At 40.4% G+C, this 21187-nt stretch overlaps 1 protein-coding gene across 1 annotated transcript in view; it reads left to right on the top strand.

The window, feature by feature from the left end:
* The window catches only part of slco3a1a (solute carrier organic anion transporter family member 3A1a), a 54197-nt gene extending 33617 nt beyond the window's left edge, over positions 1–20580 (top strand). Inside the window, exons 3-10 of the mRNA XM_049574740.1 lie at positions 8010–8108; positions 8210–8482; positions 8880–9044; positions 9134–9332; positions 14573–14741; positions 15212–15384; positions 15488–15552; positions 18725–20580. Coding sequence (XP_049430697.1) covers positions 8010–8108; positions 8210–8482; positions 8880–9044; positions 9134–9332; positions 14573–14741; positions 15212–15384; positions 15488–15552; positions 18725–19077 — 1496 coding nt within the window. The 3' untranslated portion in view covers positions 19078–20580. The remainder of the gene's footprint in view (positions 1–8009; positions 8109–8209; positions 8483–8879; positions 9045–9133; positions 9333–14572; positions 14742–15211; positions 15385–15487; positions 15553–18724) is intronic.
* Positions 20581–21187: the final 607 nt, after the last annotated feature.

Genomic DNA, 21187 nt, shown 5'->3' with positions numbered 1-21187 from the left:
CTTCAATCTTGAAAATGTCCTTACGCCTCTACACTGAGGATGTTATGACCTGATGTTCGGCAGAGGAGGAAGACGGGGCCTTTGTTTGAAAGCTCTTTAAATCGTGCGGTCTTAAATGTTTATAGTCACTCTAAATGTAATCTTGAAATAGTGTTCGCTTTATGCACTTCTTCCATCCAAAGACCGTTTTTGTTCCTGCTCTCAGTTGACCCTCCAACGTAAACAGATGTTCAGGCCCCAGAGACGGAGAGCTGAGAAACTGGCGCTTATCTTTAGTGATCATTTAGCTCGCTCTCAGTTTCAGTCTGGCCCCTTGTGAAAGTGGCACAAGCTGTTGTTTAGCCTCCAACATCGCACTGTCCCTCTGCTCTTATAGAGCTCAGGGGATTACTGAGCCAACTTGTGCAGGATTAATGGAGGAGGAGAAGGAATTCCCTTTGTACAGTGAGAGCATGAAATAAACGGAGGACGGTGCAGGCGTAATGCATCTGACATTTCGATTACCACGAGCTTTGCTGTTTAACCTTACACTGTGTTGGTTTATAATCTCAACTCCTCAGCTTGGATGGTCTAAAGAAACTGAACTTTGGAACAAGGGGTTTTTAAATGCCCATTATCTCTGTGGAGGTCCTCATATTTGTGTCAAATGGCATTACATCACTGGGTTTCACCTCCACGTTAATCTCAGGAGTGATTTTATAAAGGGGGCAGATTCCTGTCAAAGTTATCATCTCGTCTTTCATGGCTTAAAGGGACAGTTCACCCCTAAAATGAAAAATACATATTTTTTCCTCTTACCTGTAGTGCTATTTATCAATCTAGATTGTTTTGATGTGAGTTGCCGATGTTGGAAGTATCAGACATAGAGATATCTACCTTCTCTTGCAAGTAAGGGAACTAGATGGCACTGTTTGTGGTGCTCAAAGCACCAGAAAATAATAATAATAATTTGAAAAACTCAACAGCAATGTCTCTTTTCAGAAATCATGACCTGGTTACTCAAGATAATCCATAGACCTTGTTGTGAGCAGTTTAAGGTAGGAACTATTTTCTTTCTACACCCACCAACGATATCACAGCGCAAAGGAAGTGTGCATCTACTGCTAGCTCATTTAGCACCACTGAGCTAGGTAACATTTACATCTTGTGCTCTTGTTCCTGCCTAAAATCATGACCCGGTTACTCAAGATAATCCACAGACCTTAACAGATGGGCACTGAAATCCAGTAGTAAACTAGCCCCAGGGCTAAATTATCAAAGACCATGGTATTGATAAGCTCTGACGTTATCGGTTCTTTTATTGGTACTTTTTAACATTGTGCTCTAAGTGAGGGTTGACCTCCTCCACATACACACACCCATACGACATGGAATAAAGTCAGTCAACAGCATAGACACTGCAGTGGAAACAAAGTGAAAATAACTCAAAAATTTCTAAAGTTGACGGCAACTGTGCTCGTTACTGTAAGTGCAGTTAAACCTTAGCGAGTAAAGAGCTTATCACCATGCAGACGGCAGTGTGTATCTACTCATGGACGAGAGGCTTGTGACAGCAAAAAATGTAAACATTAATGGCATCCACTTTGGCTTAGCTGTAATGTTAGTTAGCTCAGTGGTGCTAGGTGAGCTAGCAGTAGATGCACGCTTTCTTTTGCCTGGTAATGTGCACGTGTAGCTCGGTAGAAAGAAAATAGTTTCTACATGAAACTGCTCACAACAAGTCTGTGGATTATCTTGAGTAACTGGATCATGATTTTAGTCATGGTTGTGACAACACCAGATGTAAACGTTAGCTAGCTTAGCGGTGCTAGGTGAGCCAGCAGTAGATGCACACTTCCTTTTGCACAGTGATATCGTCGGTGGGTGTAGAACGAAAGTAGTTCCTACAGCAGCTCCTACAGTCTCGGTGATTTTTACTGTTTCATAGTTTACCAATGAAATGGATTTGGCAAAAAAATGAAAAATAATGGATATAAATATAATTAAATCAAAGAGGTATATTATATGTATATTTTTATTTTGTTTGAACTGCCCCTTTAAGCTTTGCACAGTGTTTTTTGATGAGCCATTTCTAAAGTCAATAAGATTGAGATGCCTGTTTGTGGTCAGACATTTGTGAGAAAATTCTGTCCAAGTGTGAGGATGACGAGCATGACACAAAAAACCTCCCATTTTTACAACCACAAGTTCCACATGTGAGATGCTCTGATCTACAGTTTGCACAACTTTGTTCTTTAACTGGAATGTGTGGGCATTTGTATATTCAACACTTACATGAAGTCAGCTTTCCAAATGTAGTTCGCAGGATGTGGGATGCATCAGTGGCTTAATTAATATCCGGAAAAGGACAAGCGTCGTGGATAGTAGCTTTCCCAGCCTTTTCTATTGGCCTCTAAACAAATTAGAGGGAGACAAAAACACTAGAGCCGAGCTTTGTTATTGAATTACATCTGACATGCTCCCCTGAGAGTATAATTCACAGGATACTAAAAGGCTCAGGCGAACTACAACATGAACAAATTAGTTTGTTTTGTACTTATCTCGTAACAGGAGCGCTGGAAGGGAAAAGGGATTTCGAGGCAGTTTAGAAAAGTAGTGTGTTACAAAGATTACCCACGGCTGCGGTAGTGTATTGTCCTTCATGGAGATTTAATGTTCTTAACTTCGGTTTTGGTTGTTTTTCCTCTCTCTCTCTCTCTCTCTCTCTCTCTCTCTCTCTCTCTCTCTTCCTCTTTTCAGTTTAATCCTGTCGTGACAAACATGGAATGTGTCCTTTTACAGCTCATACAGGCACAATGGTGTTTTTATCTTCAACCTGAGAGCAAGGGTCGGCTATTTGAAATAAGAAAAGGAGAAAGAATAACTGCAGCACTGAGGTGGATGGGCAATAGATATTTTTAATAACATAACCAAGCTTGTCAGTTTGTGCCCAGGTGAATCATTCATGATTAAATCAGCTCTAATTTATGGTCACATGCTGTTTATCTCCTCTGCTCTGCTCCTCTCTGTACGCTGAAGAATTTCCCTGAAAGGAATCATTTGTGAGCAAGAAAAACATTATTTGTATTTCACCCTTTATTCCAAGTGGAAACACAATGTGTTGCACAACATGTAGGCTACCTTGGAAGCTGCTGTCTCAAACATGATGTGGATAGTGTAAAGCAGTGGTTCCCAACTGGTCCAGCCACAGGGTCCAGATTCCTCCTTAGTCTTTAGTTCTGGGTCCACACAGTTTAATATAATCGGCATCATACTTGTGTTTGGCCATGTTGTCGAGCTAGTTTGCTGTTGGTGTGAGTTAGTCACTCACTCTACAGCAGGAAACCTCACTTCAAAATAAAAGCTCTGTGCTAAAGATTCACTGAACTTAATAATAAAGTGTCTTTTTTCAAATTTGACACGTTGGTGAGTCCCTTGCGGTCCATTCTGAATGGACCTGCAGCCCACCAACTGGGAACCACAGGTGTAAAGCAGGGATACTCAACGTAAACTAACAGTAATGATTTTTAACAGTATATATGATAAATTGCTCTCCTGTTTTCAACCTTTCAGTGTTTGTTGTCATCACTCATCTTTGCTCAGTTGCAGCACCCCGCGCAGTTTAGGTGTACACGTTCCTAAGATGCCACGGGGGGGTCACTTAGACCACGCCACGGTGGTCCAGGTGCCTCCCCCCTGGCATTTTTCAAAATAAACGATCCCTATTTTTATGCCCTTTGGCACGCTATTTACCTTCAAAGTACAAAAAAATACCCAGCGTGAATCCATTTATTTTCACTGTGAATTAATAAATGGTCAGCAGGCCACCCAGCACCCAATAAGATAATATAATAATTAACTCATCCAGACTACTAAAAGGTGGCTAAAAAAGGAATGTATTCAGTTTAGTTTTTAAGGCCGATGGATGGTGTGGGATGTTCCAGCAGCTTGGAGCATAAGAGCTAAAGGCAATTCAACCAATTTTCAAATAAATATTTCCTTAGGACAAAGAGAAGAGCTCCTGCACACTGTCCCACTTATTGCTAGAATTTTTATTTTATTCTAGTAACCTTTCTGTCCTTCAGAACTTCACCAGACAAATGAGCAGCATTACCATAGTTTAATGTTTATATATACACACAAAAGAGCTGCCTCAGTAATCTAGTCATCAAATCTGAGGACCCTTAAAACATAGATGTCAATAACATTAGAAAAATACTCAATATAATTCCATTAATTTTGAGAAAATGTTCATGTCACCTCAATATTTTCAGAAGATCCAAAAATGTATATCAAAGGACAAAAAAATTCACACAAGCATTTCCCAAAATGTTGAACTATTCCTTTAAGTCAAACTGGAGAATTTAACAGACAGTTTATTATTTAACACGTTTCAATGTAATGGCTCCTAGAGAGGCACAAAGAAAGTTTTTATCAGGAGCACCTCACATTGAGCAGATTAGACTCCGGTTATTGGAGGGAGAAAATGAGGGGAACTCTGGACTTAATACTTTGCTTATGTTTTGACTACAAGACCCAGTTCATGTTCGTGCCAGCCTAATCCCATTGTGGGAGACTCAACTTGCTGCATGCTTTTCCTCTGCTGGCTTTGACCTTAAGAAAAAAAAACCTCCTATCAGAAATATTTTCAGTTAATCTTTCATGTGAAGATTATCACCAACTTCAAAATTGCGTTCGCCTTGTTTCTTGTGCAGAAGCAGCAGATTGATAAGAAGGCATGGTCCCTCGTAGATTAGTGATCTCTTCCACATGCGAGGCTCGCGCTGTGCCACAATGTTATCATCAAGGAGACAGCGTCTCTGAAAGCATCCGGGGGTAGGCACGGATCTCGATGGAAACATTTATCCTCTCAGCGGTTGCGGACTCGTGGGCTAGTTGAGCCCGTCGTCTCCTGCAAGGTGATTTCACTAACAGAATTTCCTCTTTGATGTTTCCTGTGGTGAAAGCAATTGTGATGTTGTTGCTATGAGAAGACAACACTTGGTTTCTAAGGAAACACTCGAAACAGAGGGTGCACACAGGCCTCATTTGCAGCACCACAGGCAAACTCGCTAGTCATGTAGCGACTGCAGCCCTCCTTCATGAAAGTGCTGTTAAACTGCACAGTTACGCTGGTGTGTAGTGAACACTCCCTGATGTGGCACAGCAGCTCTTTCCTGTGTGTTTGTGGGTGTGAATCCCGCTCGCTGTCTGAATATTGAGGTGGCTGTTTGAGCTTAATTGTTTAAAACTTAGATTTCAGTCTTGCATTGAGCAGAGGACATGAAATTTCTTTTCATATCAAAACCTCAGATGTTTGCTGAAGGAAGAGGTAGGAACCTGTCACGCTCTGGCACCTCATGGACTCACATCTGTATCTCTGTTCATTTCCGTGCTGGTCTGACTGTCAACCGCAAAGATGTTTCAGCTGTATGGTTATGAAAAAAAAACAAAACAAAACAGAATGTTCCCAGCCCAACATGAAAGCCCCTTCTCTTTTGTGTCACTCCTCGCTTTGCCTAAACGAGCCTGTTTACATGATGTTAAAGGTAGGGAGCCGCACCTAACGAATCTGCGAGCCATTTCCTCTCCGTGAAGAATAAACTATGATGTGAATGAGGCTACAATTATGTGAATGTGTTGACTCCCTTCCTATGTGGGTGGTCAAGGCGGGGAAGCAGAGTGTGCATTCACTCCCAGCACAGGCAGAGACGTACAGAGCTTAGTCACAGTTTCCACGCTTGTTCATTAAGTGGCTGCTTCTGGCATTCGGACAGCATCTTACTGGAGGCTCCGTGCTGATAGCAGCAATGTTCAGGCCAACCTGCAGCCTGTAAAAGAAAGGGGATGTTTTTAATGCTGCAGGGCAGGAGGAGGAGGAAGTGGGGTAGCAGAGATGATTTTGCTTAATTTGATGGTCATTTGCAGCACTTTTGCAAGTTGCAAACTGAGAACAAGATGCAGTTTGTCGCCTGTGTGCCTGATAGAGTCCAACAGTGCGGTCTAATAATACCACAGATCACAGGACATACAGTCAGGGAGAAATTTGTCTCCCAAATTGAGCTTTGAGTCTTCATTATCTGCCTGGAGTCTGAGTCACAGCGGCAGACTCTCACCCCGCTGACAGCGCTCTAATGAGGATTTTTGGATCAAGCTCCACATTTTTATCTCCAGCTGCCCGCCAGAGCAGATTGGGATGGAACAACTGGTTTCTGTTGTCAGGTGTCGTCCTCACAGTGTGTGTTTGTTCTGTGCGTTACCCAGCGAGGGCGAGAGGGCTGAGTCATGTGATCATAACGAGTCCAGTCACTGTGTGTGTGTTGCCGCTGCACTTGCCTTGTGGTTTTTAACTGGCTGGTTTGATCTTTCATGACAGCCAAAATGTTTCCCTGTTTGCTGTCGTGCTTCACACGGTACCTCCCAAACATAAAAGTGGAACTGAAATGAAGCAAAATTTAGAATTTACTTAGAATTTAGATTGAATATGTTATTATGTTATGTTTATTGCTTGTCAATAACACAGAAATGCAAAAAAAAAAAGTTTATGACAAAACCACTTGACAACACCGACTCCCGTGCGCACTGCAAGGGAGGAGAGGGAGAGACGCTGTGCTGCTGCCAGAGGAGCCGCTGAATGAGTTCCCTCTGAGCAGTAACTCGCTGAAAGAGTCCGGGGCTGTTCATAAAACATTCAGGACGCCACAATTTATTGCACTCTACTGAAGCTGCTCCTCTTTTTGCAGCCACCGCAGAGTCAGTAATACTTTCACTTTCAGCCATGCCCGTTGTTGCCGTAGGTAACAGTATGGCGTCAGTTTGTCAACAAGTCAAAATATTGCGAGTATCACAGTATTAGAGTTTTTCATGTGATATTAAAAATTATACCAGTATTGTGAACAAGATATTGTGGCACACCCCTATTACAGATTACTAGTTATGCTATTAAAAATGTAACGTAAGTATTTTAATTACTACATCAAAGTAATGTAACTTATTACATTTGATTACTTTTCTAAAAATGTTTTAATCTGGGCAATAAAGCTGAAAAGTCCTTGAAAATCATAGGTGCACAAACGCAGTGTCTGCCGGTCCGTAATTTTTTAAATAAATTTTAGGCCTTAAAAATCATTAAATGGTATTAAAGTTGAAGTTTTGAGATTTTAATTGCAAGAAACATTTTTATCTAATTTAATTATGTGTCTTTTAATTTCCTTTTGTCAAATGAGTCAAGCTCTTGCGCATAAATGTCAACATTTCTGATGTTACAAATCTTTAAACCTAAGACTCAACCTAATACTGTCTTGTTACTTTACATTTGTACTTACCTATATGCACGTCTATAACGATACGCCTACATGAAACGTACATCTGCACGGGACCACATATATACTTACCTTTATACTTATCTGCAATCCTTTAATAACAAAAAATGATTTGTACAAAAATCTGTCCTAAATCTGGTTAAAAATGATCTTAAAATGTCTTAAAAAGCATTAATTATCCCGTACCTGTAGACTCCCTGATAAATGTTGCACTCAGATTTGTCCCAACGTTTTTGCTGACCCGAACCTGTGTGGCAAAAAGTTGCAAAGCAACAAAATATATATGTTTTTTTTTTTTTTTTTACCAAAAACAAAATATTTGGATGTAACCCCTTTTGTAATAACCACTATTTTGTTCGTTAACTTTAATTTAATTACATGTTTTCTCTCAGTAACTTGTAACTAGTTATTCCCCAACACTGGATACAACTTCATGATCTCTTCTCCTGGCATGGGTACACTGACTGCACCTGGCACAAAGGGTCTCTTATACAGAGGGAGGTGTTTCCTTGTGTCACTCAGAAGGCATTAACAGTATTACACAGAGCTTCTCATGATTTCAGCTGTACAATGTTCATGGCTCTTTAAATGAAACTTCCCTTCTTGTTTTGCAGCTTGTCTCTGTCACTATAAATGTCTGCCTAAAAGTGTCAGGTGAATAAAATTGGACCAAACACACCAGTAAATCTGATCCTTGTCTCTGTGCAGGGATCCTCTTTTCTACTCTGGTGTTCGGGCCTGCCTGTGGCTTCATCCTCGGCTCCCTCTGCACCAAGTTCTATGTGGACGCTATCTTCATCGACACCAGTGAGTTAAATATTGTGTTTGCATTACATTTACATGCTCCTCTGTGTGTGTGTGTGTGTGTGTGTGTGTGCTTTATTGACCTCTGCCGTGCCTCTCCGCAGATAGGCTGGGCATCACTCCAGACGACCCGCGGTGGATCGGGGCTTGGTGGGCAGGCTTCCTCCTGTGCGGTGCCTTACTCTTTTTCTCAGCTCTCTTCATGTTTGGCTTCCCTCAGTCGCTGCCGACCAAGGAGAAAGAGGAGGGGGCTGACAGCGAGCAGGTTATGCTTCCTCCCTCTCTGAGTGCAGACTATGAGACTCCAAAGCCCAGCAATGGGGTTGTGCGCAACCACGAGCCTGCCAACAGCCCCACCTGCTGTCAGCAACTCAGGGGTGAGTGTGCAGCATCTAGCGTAGCACTGCAGTGTTGTCATGCAGGCAAAACACACACTCATTTAAAACACTTGACATAAAGTGATTTATTTTCTGTATTTGGGAAATGAGACACACTAAAAGTTATATTGTGAGTTTGGTCTGGAATGATAACAACTTAGATGAGTATTCAGCTGCTTTGAATAAGAACAAGTAGAGCTACCACAATGAGAAATACTCGATACGATGAAGACATGTTCTGATAACAGAGAGCTTAATGTACACACACTGATTGCTAAACAAATGTAATCAAATGAGATCAGAGCAAGCACCAGGACAAAGACAAAGGCTATGAGAGAATCCTGTCTGCCCTGCTAACCAACATCATATTAAAGACTATGCTTCTTTATCTCTTTAGTGATCCCCAAGGTGACCAAGCACCTCCTGTCCAACCCAGTGTTCACCTGCATCATCCTGGCGGCCTGTATGGAGATCGCGGTCGTCGCTGGCTTTGCAGCTTTTCTGGGGAAATACCTGGAGCAGCAGTTCAACCTCACCACCACCTCAGCGAACCAGCTGTTAGGTCTGTGTTCACAGCAAACACACATGACCACACACACGTATATACAGTCTACAGCTTTGTTATAAAGGTTTTGATCATTTTTGTTTTAGGTATGACAGCCATCCCGTGTGCGTGTCTGGGGATCTTCATGGGCGGGCTCTTGGTGAAGAAGCTGAACTTGTCGGCGCTGGGAGCCATCCGCATGGCCATGCTGGTCAACCTGATCTCCACCGCTTGCTACGTTTCCTTCCTGTTCCTGGGCTGCGACACCGGTTCCGTGGCAGGAGTGACGGTCAAATATGCCAACGAGTAAGAGAGATACTGGATACGTGGCAGCCATTTCTATCTAACGTTGTATACACGTTAAGGCAGGACGAGGATAAATTTGAGGCGTTGTGAGATGAGGAAAGCGGGAGAAAATGAGTTTCTGCTACACAAAAGTTTTTCTTCTTGTAATTTACTGTATTATCTACTTGGTAAATTACTTTTTCAGGACTTGTTTTATTATTCAGATAAAACAAGGAAAACGTCACACCTTGATTAAACTGGTTACAACTTGTAGACACACAGTTTACAATCAATGACGGGGAGCCGCAAGTAGACATTTCGTTGTTTTAAAGGGACAGTTCACTCCAAAATCAATACATGCTATCTCTTAATTGTGCATATTTCTTATGTTTATTCTTGTTTTATTGTATTAATGTATATATTGTACTTAAATTTTCACACTCACAGCCTCAGCACAGTAATTCTATATATTATTTTGAATATTTTAATATTTTAAGCACTAGTGTTAAATACTGTAGCATAATGCACATTTTACTACTTCACTACTTCACATTTAAATACCTTTATTTCATATCTTAGTATTCTCTATGCTTTGCATCGGAGTGACTGTAACAAATCATGATTTCCCCTCAGGGATCAATAAAATATTCTGATTCTGATTCTGATACTGATACTTTTCCTCTTACCTGTAGTGCTGTTTATTAATTCAGATTGTCTTACTGTGAGTTGCAGAGTGTTTGATATATCAGCCGTAGAGATGTCTGCCTTCCCTTGAGGTTCCAGCCTCTTAAATGTGACAATTTGTTGTTTGTCTTTGTCATGTATCAAATGATGATCTAGTTTCAATATACTGGAGAGAAGGCAGACATCTCTACAACCGATATCTCCAACACTCAGCAACTCACACCAAAACAATCTGAATTAATAAAAAGCACTACAGGTTAAGGGAAGAACATGTATTTTTGAATTTGGGGTGAGTGCTCTTTTTAAGGCTTTTACAAGGCAAAGCAGCTTTATTTGTATCGCACATTTCATACACCAGGGCAATTCAAAAGGCTTTTAAGAGCTATAAGATATAAAAAAATAATAAGGGATGCAGATTTACAATTAAAGAATAAAGATTAAAAAAAAGATACAAATGTAAAATTAAATTAATAAATAATAACATTAATTAAATTGCAATTTTAAAAAATAATTAAAAATAGATAATTAAAAATAGAAAAAGTGCAGACAAGAAGTCCAAAGATAAATATATTATTCATAATGATTTAAAATTGAGTTTAAAAATAAGTTTGCAGTCATTACAGGGTGGAGTAGGCAGTGTAAAAAAGTAATCTTTTTAACTTTGACTTAAAAGTGGTCAGAGTCGGGGCTTGTCTCACATCGTCTGGGAGGTTATTCCAGGTTTGTGCTGCATGATAACAAAACGCTGCTTCACCATGTTTTCTTCTAAGCCAAAAAAAGAGTTTGAACCACTGAGTCAGAGCAGCGTTACTCTGATGGAAGTAGTCAAAGTGAGTACAGCATGGTCACGCTGTCTTAAATTTATCTGGTCTCAATAACTTCCTGGGTAACTGGTCTCATGACGGCCTCTGTTCTTTCAAGATTTTCCAGTTTAGCTAAGAGTCAACTTTCATGACAAAGCTGGTTTTGTAAGAACTAACCAATCATGTGCAACTTCAGCAGATCAGGAACAGAATGTTGTATGATAAGATAAGATTAAAACGCCTCAACCCTCAGGAGGACGTTCAGTGTCATAACCAACTCCCCCTGCTAGAGTCAGCAGAGAAATAATAAGTAGTTACATCATCATATACTCTCTAATTTCAATGAGCTTTAACACAGTCAATTGTGAGAGAAATTAATTGTTTGTGTCCTATCATGACGACCCAGTGACTGTCATAAATAAACATGAGCAGTAAACAACATTATAGCGGCGGAAAGAAACACTGCTGCCAAGGTTAGACGACTTTATTGGAGGTGAACTGCAGAGGGTCTAAATGCGTGAATAAAAATTCATATCACTGCCGGTCATCGGGGCACAGTGGGCTTAGTCTTTATTCAAAACAACTTTATGTCATCTCATCGAGTCTATAAAAAGGTTTTCTATTCAGAAAGTGGCCTCGTGTTCCACGTGGATGCGCAGATGGAATACAAATGCAACAGACTTCACTGAATCGGTCAGCGGTCCCATGAAGGAGTTTTACAGCCATATTATTATGCAACGGGACATTTCATTCACTTTTGATGAGTCATAATGAATTACGCTCTGTCACTGTTAGCCTGTGTTTGTCTGGAGCTGGGAATCATTCGAAAACCTGATGCCAATAACAGAAACCCTTATACAGTTTCAAAAATATCACAGGTTCCAGTTTCCCAAATGTACATTTTTCTCTCCTCTGTGATAGCAAACTGGATATGCTAGGGTTTTGGACGGTTGCTCGAATGAAAAGGGAGAGTTAAGGACGTGAAAGTTAATGAAAATAATTGTTTGTTGCAGCTCTAATCACAGCGATGCTCGACACGACAGACGCTGTAGACCTGAGCTGTAGGAGGAAGGAGGGAAAGAAAGTCCAATCAATCAACAATATTTAATTTTTACACTGTAAATATCTTTAAAAGGACACATTGTACACACATGCGTACACTATCACTCAGTTACTACTGAGTTCAAGCAAATCCACTTGTGTTAATATTACATGGAAATGTCAGGAGCCCTCGAGGCCAGCGTGCCCCGTCCTCTTTGGATTAGATCACAGGGCGAGTGATGAATCAGACGATGTTATAGATCCATTAAGCTGTTGACATTTCCTTTTAATTTTTCAGTCACTCAATTAGGGAAGAAAATGTCTCCATACTACTGCGTTAGTACGAGGCCTTCATGGATCCAGGTTTAACGTTATGCATTTTTGTCGAGGTAGATGTGTGTCCAGGTTAGGTCTACATGAGCCCAAGGAAGGGAGGGGACGATATATGTTTTTATCTGGGATCATGATTAAACAATCTTCACAATAAGTTGATTGTGGTGAATTTTAGAAGTCGACCAATTTATTTGTTTTGGTGATTAATCAGCACCGATTGGATGTTTTTGTTTTTTTCCAGCAGTATCGTTATTGAAGACATACACATACACACATCCAGTATGTGTATTTTACACACACATAAACCACCCACTGCCCATCCAAAAATATGAATTTAAAGATAAAAATAAAATAAAATGAATGAACTTGATTTATATAGCACCTTTTATGCTTTCTAATTCAGCCGCAGAGACAAACAGCAAAGAAATAAAACCACACAATACATACATTTATCAAAAAACTAGTAAATCCCTGTGCACAGCAGCGCAGTGCTTCTTCTAGGTGCCAGCTGGTGCAGGATAAATCACAGTCAAAAGTTCAAAAACTTCCAGCGCACACTAGAATATCAGGATTGACACAGAGTTTATTCAAAAATGTTTAAAAACAAAAGGAGCGAACAACGCGTTTCGCATGTTGCTTCATCAGATTCGCTCTTGATTGTCATCAGGTGTGTGCTTAAATAGTCAGGGCAAGTAACAACCAGACAATCAATCAATGAGAAACAAATACAAAATACATAACCTAGCTGTAATATTAAAGGGAGATGTGCATACAATATAAATAGACATAGATATCAAAACAGTGATACAAGAAAATACTTTACAATTGCACAGTTCATCATCTGACAAGTCTCAACTCTAATTTTGAGGTAGAGTGTGAACCATATAAATAGTATAGATCAAAAAGGAAGAAATGTTTTTACATACTTGTTAAGACCCATTGCAATAATGAGATATAAATGCAAAATACATAATCTGGCTGTACCAACTCAGCCCATACATTTATCAATCAATAATTAATCAAGTAATAAAAAATACATATTAAGAATATTAAAACAGATAGCTGCAGGTTATAGGCTCTATTAAAAACATATGTTTTGAGTCGTCATTTAAAACTGTCCACTGAGCCAGCAAGTCTAATATTTAAAGGCAGGGTGTAAAATAAAATAATAATAAATGAATAAATGAGAGAGGAAAATAAATACATAAATAGAAATAAGAGAAGGAAGAAAATCATGAATTACAGGTTGAGGATCATGTTGGTGCAACACAATACACTTCAGTTTAAGTACATGTTATATTAATGTACACATTTTGACAACAATTAAATAGAAAAAAAACTTTGACAGATGTGGACGTTGCACTTAAAGCATATCTATGGGTACTTCCAACATGTGGGTTAAGTCTGTCCTCTCTGGATAACACATGGAGGGCCCCCAAATGTTGTGACAGAGTGATTGATTACCCCTGGACAGGAGGTTTTTCAAACTATTGTTATTAGTCACGCTAATAACCCAACTGAAGCTGAAGAGGGCAGGAGTGTGTTAAATGATCAGTGGGTACAGCTCCAGAGAAAGCAGCTTCTTCTTTTTTAACATGTATTTACATAAAGTTTTTGGCTAGACCGCAACTGTGGGTCCAGCGCTGTAATGCTCGAGCGATGATTAATCGGACAATTAAGCAGCTATCCACTATGAGTTGACCTCTAGTTAATTTCCATTATTGGGATAATCATGAATATCGTGTCCAGCTGCACCCAAAGAGACTGCTGGGCAACCAACAGTAAAAGAAAACACGAAAAGATCTTTACGCAGCTTTGGCAGATTTCACATCAAAAGATATGACGTCATTTCAAATAAAAGCCTTGCTTTTTAAGATTGTATCCTACAGTGTTTCCAGTATGTTTCAGTGCCGTATCAAAAGTTTTAAGCATGTGTTGATGATTATAAGGATGATATTGTGAATCAGGATAATCATGGCATGAAACTTTCATATCCTCCCATGCGCACTCCGAGGTATCTCTGTCAGATGGCTGCCCAGTGAAAACATACTTGACTTGTTTTGATCCTTGATACAGAAGCATTTTGTAAAAGTATTAAGTTTGATATCAAGCCGTAGCATCGCCTTTATTTCCTCTTATTTCAATATGAAAGCAGTGTTTCTGTCTGTGTGGAGGACCTGCAGAAATACAGACTTTAAGGCTTTATACTTTTCTATTTGGTAGCCTGAACCCAGCCTGCTCCGGAGCAGGTTAGTTGTGCAGTGCAGTTTCCATGGAGATGTTAAAAGTGGACCAAAGTATCACTCCGTCTTCGATTTTGTTTGTGCCACACACAGATATAGTTGGTACCTGCAGTGGGAAAGGATGCTTAGGTTTCTCTCTGTGTGTGTCTCTGTTCAGGACTCTGCGGGTGGGCGAGAAACCAGAAGCTCAGTGCATCAGTCACTGCAACTGCTTCACCTCCTCCATCAGCCCTGTGTGCGGCTCCAACGGCGTCACCTACCTCTCCGCCTGCTTGGCCGGCTGCACCGGGTCAGGAAGCTCTCGGACCACGTCGAGCATCTCCCAGGTCTTTACCCGGAGTCTTGTGACGGCAATCAGTGACAGTTATCATGTGATTGTGCCTCAGAGGGGGAAAAAAAAGCAGCAATTGAGTTACAGATGATGCAAACGTTTCTTTGAACCGCTTGTAAAGTTAAAGTAATAAAAAAGTCCCAGTATTTCACAGTTCTGTCGTCAGCTGGGCAGTCAAGTGCTGCTGTGGTTGTTACCAGATCAGATGCCGACTGCAGATTAGTGTCTTTTATATTCAAATCACATGCAGAGAGAATTTCTCTCAGCACAAAATATCTCTGTGACTGCTGTGGCAGTACTTTCATTTTTTTAAAGTGCAGATATAAAGTGCAAATCACATCATTCTACTGTGCTGATACCAGAGTTTCCGTGCACCAATTATAACACTTTTTCCCTGTAATTTCATTTACTCATTATTTTCTGAGTGGGTCTTAAATGCAGCTTCTCGTCCTCCTCTCTTCACAGAACCTGACGGGATGTTCATGTGTTTCCTCTGAGAGTGAATTCGCCACAGCCGTTCCGGGTAAATGTCCCACGCCGGGCTGCCAGGAGGCTTTCCTCATCTTCCTGTGTGTGATCTGTGCCTGCAGCCTGGTCGGAGCCATGGCCCAGACACCCTCCGTTATCATCCTGATCAGGTATGTTTGTGGATATAATCGTATGAGTGTTTGTGAGGAGAATTTAAATACTTGCTCCTGCAAAACAACACACTGTAATTTATTCTGTCTGCTTCTCTTGAAGGACCGTGAGCCCTGAGCTGAAGTCGTACGCACTTGGAGTGTTGTTTCTTCTGCTTCGACTTCTCGGTAAGAACTTTTATCAGATGACGCTTCAGTTTTAGATCCCACGGGTCTATCTCACACTCACTCACACTTGGAGCGTTCGCCACAGTGTCCTTAAGTGTGTGAAGGTTTACCAGAGCTCTGTGTGACTGGGACACACTCAGGGTTGTAAATTAACTTCCTCGTTCACCTGTCACTGTGGCTGCTGGATTCCAAAATCTACCAGCCACCGAACAGATGAGTGTTGTTTTTCTTGGCTGGTGAGTGAAGCAAATCTAGCAGCCACCTGCATATTTTACCAGCATTCGGCTGGTGGCTGGTGCTAAATTCCAACCCTGCTCGTCACTCACGTCAGCGCAGGCCTCGATCGACCTCAGATGCCTTGTTTGTTTTATGTATTTCCACATAGAGGCAAATCAGATCAAGCATACAGCTTTGGAGGTGATGTCTCTGGGAAAACAAATGCACATTCAGCAGATGGGAGGAGTAATAGAATTAAGAAAATCTGAATCAAGTTAGGCACACAGGTCTGCTTTCACTGTCATTACAGAGATATCAAATTATTCTATTTTGAATTATCTCTGTGTGTTTGAGAAGGGTTTAGGGAAGGAATTTATTTCCCAAATCATTAAAAAAAAAGGTTATTTAATATTTGTGTTAAATATAATATGATCCGACATATCATTAACTTCAACTTCTTCGTGCTGAGTGTTAGTTCTGGGACAGACAGTTTGAATCTGTTGCTTTTTTTCCCCCCAAGTTATTTTTGTGTTTATGAGAGGAATTGTTCAAGATTCAGGGAAAAATGTGTCATCTTTTTGAGAGTTTGATGAGAAGATTTACTTTGAGATAAAACAAGGGTCATTGTTTCCCCCTGTTTCCAGTTTTCATGCAAACTAAGTTAACCTGTTGCTGTCTGTAGGGTCAAATTAACCACATGCACATGAGAGTAGTGCCGATTTTATCATAAAAACCAGGGGTGTAGTCTACACCATATGCAGGTATACACCATATACCCACTAAGAGAGCTCCGGGATTTCCAAATAAGCACTCAAAAATGTGCAAAGATAGGCAATGGTAGACAGAGTTCACAACTCTGTTACTTGAGTCAAAGTATAGATGCTTCTGGTCAATTATTTATTTATTTATTTATTTGGATCCCCTTTAGTTACTATAAAGGGTACTATGAACTACTCCTCCTGGGGTCCGTACAAGCAAACATTACATCATAGTGTAAAACAAATGTATAATTAAAAATACAAGGCAAAAAGAAACAAAATACAGCTATAAAACAGGAAAACTATGAATTATATTATAATGAAATAATTTTACACCAATACAAGTGAAAGTTGCTGAGTCAAATTATTACTTGAGTTTAAGTACTGGAGCACTTAAAAAAAAAAAAAAAATTATTCAAAGTATTTTTTACAAATCTAAATGCATTGTTATACACACACAAATACATGCACACAACACCGAGTCCTACGTGAAACCACAGCTAAAGTGAAAAATATTAGTGTACGACAGCTTCGTGGGCAAATCCATAGACAGTTATTTGACCGAACCTGGCACAAAAACTAGTACAAGCACAGACAGCATTAGTTAAAATATTAATCTGGAATTAAGCAAATGTTTAAATACCTAGACATGCCTTCCCAGGTTGGAAGATGAATTCTTGTAGGCTGTGATGCACGGTAAACAGAGCAAACATTTAAAATGATACGAATCATTCTTCATTTAAAAAACTGCTTATGGTACAACCATGGGGAATCTTCATGTCCATCTACTGCTGTAGTCAGAGTAACACTGCATAACCAAAGTTTCCCCCCCAAAAAAATACTCAGGTAAAGTACAGATACTCAAAACTATACTTAAGTACAGTAGTTAAGTAAATGTACTTCGTTACGGTCCAGCAACTAGTTTTGTAACAGAACTTTTACAAACTATTTGTTTTGCAAGTAAAGACTTGAGAGATGTTGCAGCAAACTGGAAAAAGGCTGCAGAACATGCAGAGAGTCTCGTCTTTCCTTGCTCCTACCCCACTGAGCGCAGTGTGTAGTGTGTGTGTGTGTGTGTGTGTGTGTGTAAGAAGTTGTGTGATCGGAGCAGAGAGGAAATTAGTGGTAAAGCTGTCAAGTGGTGGTAAACGTACAGTGTAGGTTACAGTTTGTCCAGGAATAAACACTGCAGATCCTCAAGACTAATTTAAAGTTCCTGTTTCTTGCCTCTCAGCTGCTATGAAGCCTTGTGCAGCACAGTAGGAGGGGCTTTGAGTTTGAACGTGACCTCAACCTGACCTACCAATGAACAGTTTGCTGCAGTTTTTGCATACTTTTTTGTTTTTTCCAAGTCAGAGCAACATTGTAGGAAAAATTTCATATATCAGTTTATGCATACATCTATATGATTATGGAGGAGGCAGTAGCTCAGTCCATAGGGACCTGGCTTGAGAACCGGTGGGTTGCCAGCCTCAAGGTCTCTGTACTGAGCAAGTATGGAGTGTGGACTGGTAGCTGGAAACGTGCCGTCTCTCCAGTCAATGCATGTATAGGTCCTGCTTGTGCATGTGTGTGTATTTTGGGCCTGTGTGTATATGACAACAGAGTGAAAGAAAATTGAATTTCCCCTTAGGGATTAATAAAGTATATCTTCTTCTCATAACACAGCTAATATGACTGTCAAGATTCTAAGTCATCCTGGTCATGCTAATCTTAAGTGCCATATCATACGCAACTGGACTTGTTTGAGTTGGTTGAGGATGTTTCAGCTCTCATCCAAGAGCCTCAGTCCTGAAGTAGTATCAGTATCATTGTTAACACTGTGCTACATTACAGAGAAATACAAAACCGTACTAATGAACCTTCATTAATATAGGCCTATATTTTAGCTACAAGTGCACGTCACACACTGAGTGAGCCGCCTGTTAATGATGCTGTCGGCAAAGCAGTAATGATTGTGCTAAGTGGTTAATGGGCATGTAGCTACTTCCATGTTTCAGATGATGCGTCATGTTTGTAGTTGACCAATGAAGATGAGTTTACATATCACTTTGGGTTCGTCCTTCACCTTCTCAAAATGATCCCACACTTTGGATTTCCTGCCCGACATGTTATTAACTAGCCTGTGGAATAACTGCAGGTACCAGCCCTGGAAATTAGCACTGAGTGTGTGCTCACTGAGTGCTTCTGTTTTCCAGGTTTCATCCCCCCTCCTCTGATCTTCGGTGCTGGGATCGACTCCACCTGCCTTTTCTGGAGTTCAGACTGCGGTGACAGGGGTGCCTGCCTGCTGTACGACAACGTTGCGTACAGGCACCTCTACGTGAGCCTCGCCATCATCCTAAAGGGCGTCGCCTTCCTCCTCTACACCACCACGTGGTATTGCTTACGCAGGAACTACAAGAAGTACATCAAAAGTCACGAGGGCTTCCTGACGCCGACCGAGTTTTACCCCTCGCTATCGGACGGCCCCAAACTAGTGGACAGGACACAGTTTATATACAACCTCGAGGACCACGAGTTTTGTGAAAACATGGAGTCAGTTTTATAGTTTGTTACAGAAGAAAAGGACAATGTGGACAAAGGAATATTTTATTCTTCTTTTTCTTGAAAGGATAAAATGAAACTTTTTTTTTTGATAAAGGCAATCTATTTAACTGCCCGTTCAGGTCACAGGAGATGCCGCTCTCCACTGTGCTCCACGTCCTCGGTAAACTTTCAAGGGTCCATTTTAGTCGTTTACGTATCAGCGAGGTGTCGTCCATTGTTGCCGGTGAATTCCCGTGTTGACTCGGTGGTAGAAGACAACTACAGTACTGTCTGGCCTCAGTCCTAGTTGATTTTTTTTTAGTGAGTGGACATGATGCTATTATACAACTAGAGTTGCCATATTGTTTTTAGGTCTGTCATGATTCCAGTGGTGTGTGTGAAAAATGACAGCTTCCTTTCAGTCAGTGCACCGTGTGTTCTGTCTGTCACTCGCTCATAAAGGAGATGTTTATGATTATATCAAAAAAAAAAAGAAGTTTGGGTGGTTGTTCAGTTATTCATATTTAAAAGTTGCCAAGTGTTTACAAACTAATAGCTCATCCGTTCATGCATTTTGTTTCAATGCAGGAAGGTTTCTTTTAAAAAGAGAACAGAAGCACCCTGAGTGGGTCGTCATAGTGGCCTATTAGATGTTTTATCTGTCAGAAAAATGGAGTCTAATAACATGAAACAAGGTAGTGTTTTCACGTCATCATGCACTGTTCAGTTTCTCGTTCTCTTGCTGGATCACAGGCACTTGTTTTTGATACTGTTTAGACCAGACTGTGAGGTCTTGTCTCATACTGTAGGTGCAAATGTGCAATTCATATTTGATGCATCCATGTTTATGATGACTAGTTTGTGTCAGACTGCAGGATTTGTTTTTTCATTATAGCAGTTTGTTTCTTTCCATGTTTGTTTTTACATCCGCAGAGTTTATTCAGCCTAACGCATCTTAATAAGGGATTATTCAAATGAGAATGTTAATTATATTTTCTTTTGACTTTTGCACTTAGCAGAAGTGCAGAGAAGAATATAATAATTCTATGTGTTTGGACATTCGAGTCAAAGAGATAAGGAGTAATATATTAGTTTCATTAGGCCCAGAATGTTTATTATATTGTATTTGAAAGGACAGCAGTGTAAATTATATATAATCTAAATGTCTGAGATGTGTGTGCGTGTCTGATGTCACAGAAGATTGGGGACAATTCATAGCGATGAAAGTAGTATGATACAATATTGGAGCAAACAAAAACAAACTAGGCCTGTATTATCTGGGGATAAAAGTTACAGAAACGCTACAGGAGTCTGTGTGTGCGAGGTCAAAGTGAACAACACTGAATTTATTCCTGGACACGTATTTGAAGAACTCTTTAACGCAACTCGGCACATACTGTACGACCTGTTACTCTACTGATCTCTCTGCATTTACAGTTTTGACATTGTCCCTTTTCTTACACTTTTTGTATGGCAACATATTGTTTATTTTACTCTGGAAATAAATTATTTTTCAGAAAATAGATTCAAGTTTAAGTGGTTTTTCATTATTTTTAAAGATTTAGTTTTTTTAATTTTAAAGAGGGGTACTCTGTCTAGCACAAAGTTTGATTAGGTAGGATTAGATGTTACAGTCCCTTGATGCACATACTTGAGACGACGAGTGGGAGTAACAGCGACGTCTTGGGGTCCGAGGGGGTTAGATGGATAGAAAAGTAGGAAAAAGCAAAGGTATAGAAAGGTAAGTAGGCGCATCGGGAAGGCAGAGCCAAGAAGAGACGTCTGTGTGGCCTGAACTCTCCCCACTGGACCGGGCTGTACACTCTACCTCTCCCTGCTTCTTCATTTTGATGAGTGAACTGGAGAAAAAATTACCCAACTTCAATCAAGGTGGAGCTTGACTGGTCAATTGTTAGCAAAATTTCAATCAGGAAGACTTTACGGTCTCATATCATTCACAAATCTCTGCCTCACTCTCTGGCCTCTACTCTATCAGCTGACCGTGGGCATCACTTTAAGTGATGCTGCGTTCACGTGCTCATGGATGGTTCCGGCTGTTCTTCCAACATCGGTGGGTTCATTTAAGTCGGAATTTGGAAATTAATGTCCCAGTGAAGATTTATGTTGCTTTC

This window comes from Epinephelus fuscoguttatus, linkage group LG4 (assembly GCF_011397635.1).
Source record: "Epinephelus fuscoguttatus linkage group LG4, E.fuscoguttatus.final_Chr_v1".
In the NCBI taxonomy this organism is placed as follows: Eukaryota; Metazoa; Chordata; class Actinopteri; order Perciformes; family Serranidae; genus Epinephelus; species Epinephelus fuscoguttatus.
The sequence above is the reverse complement of the archived record's forward strand: the minus strand, read 5'-3'. Positions and strand labels throughout refer to the sequence as shown.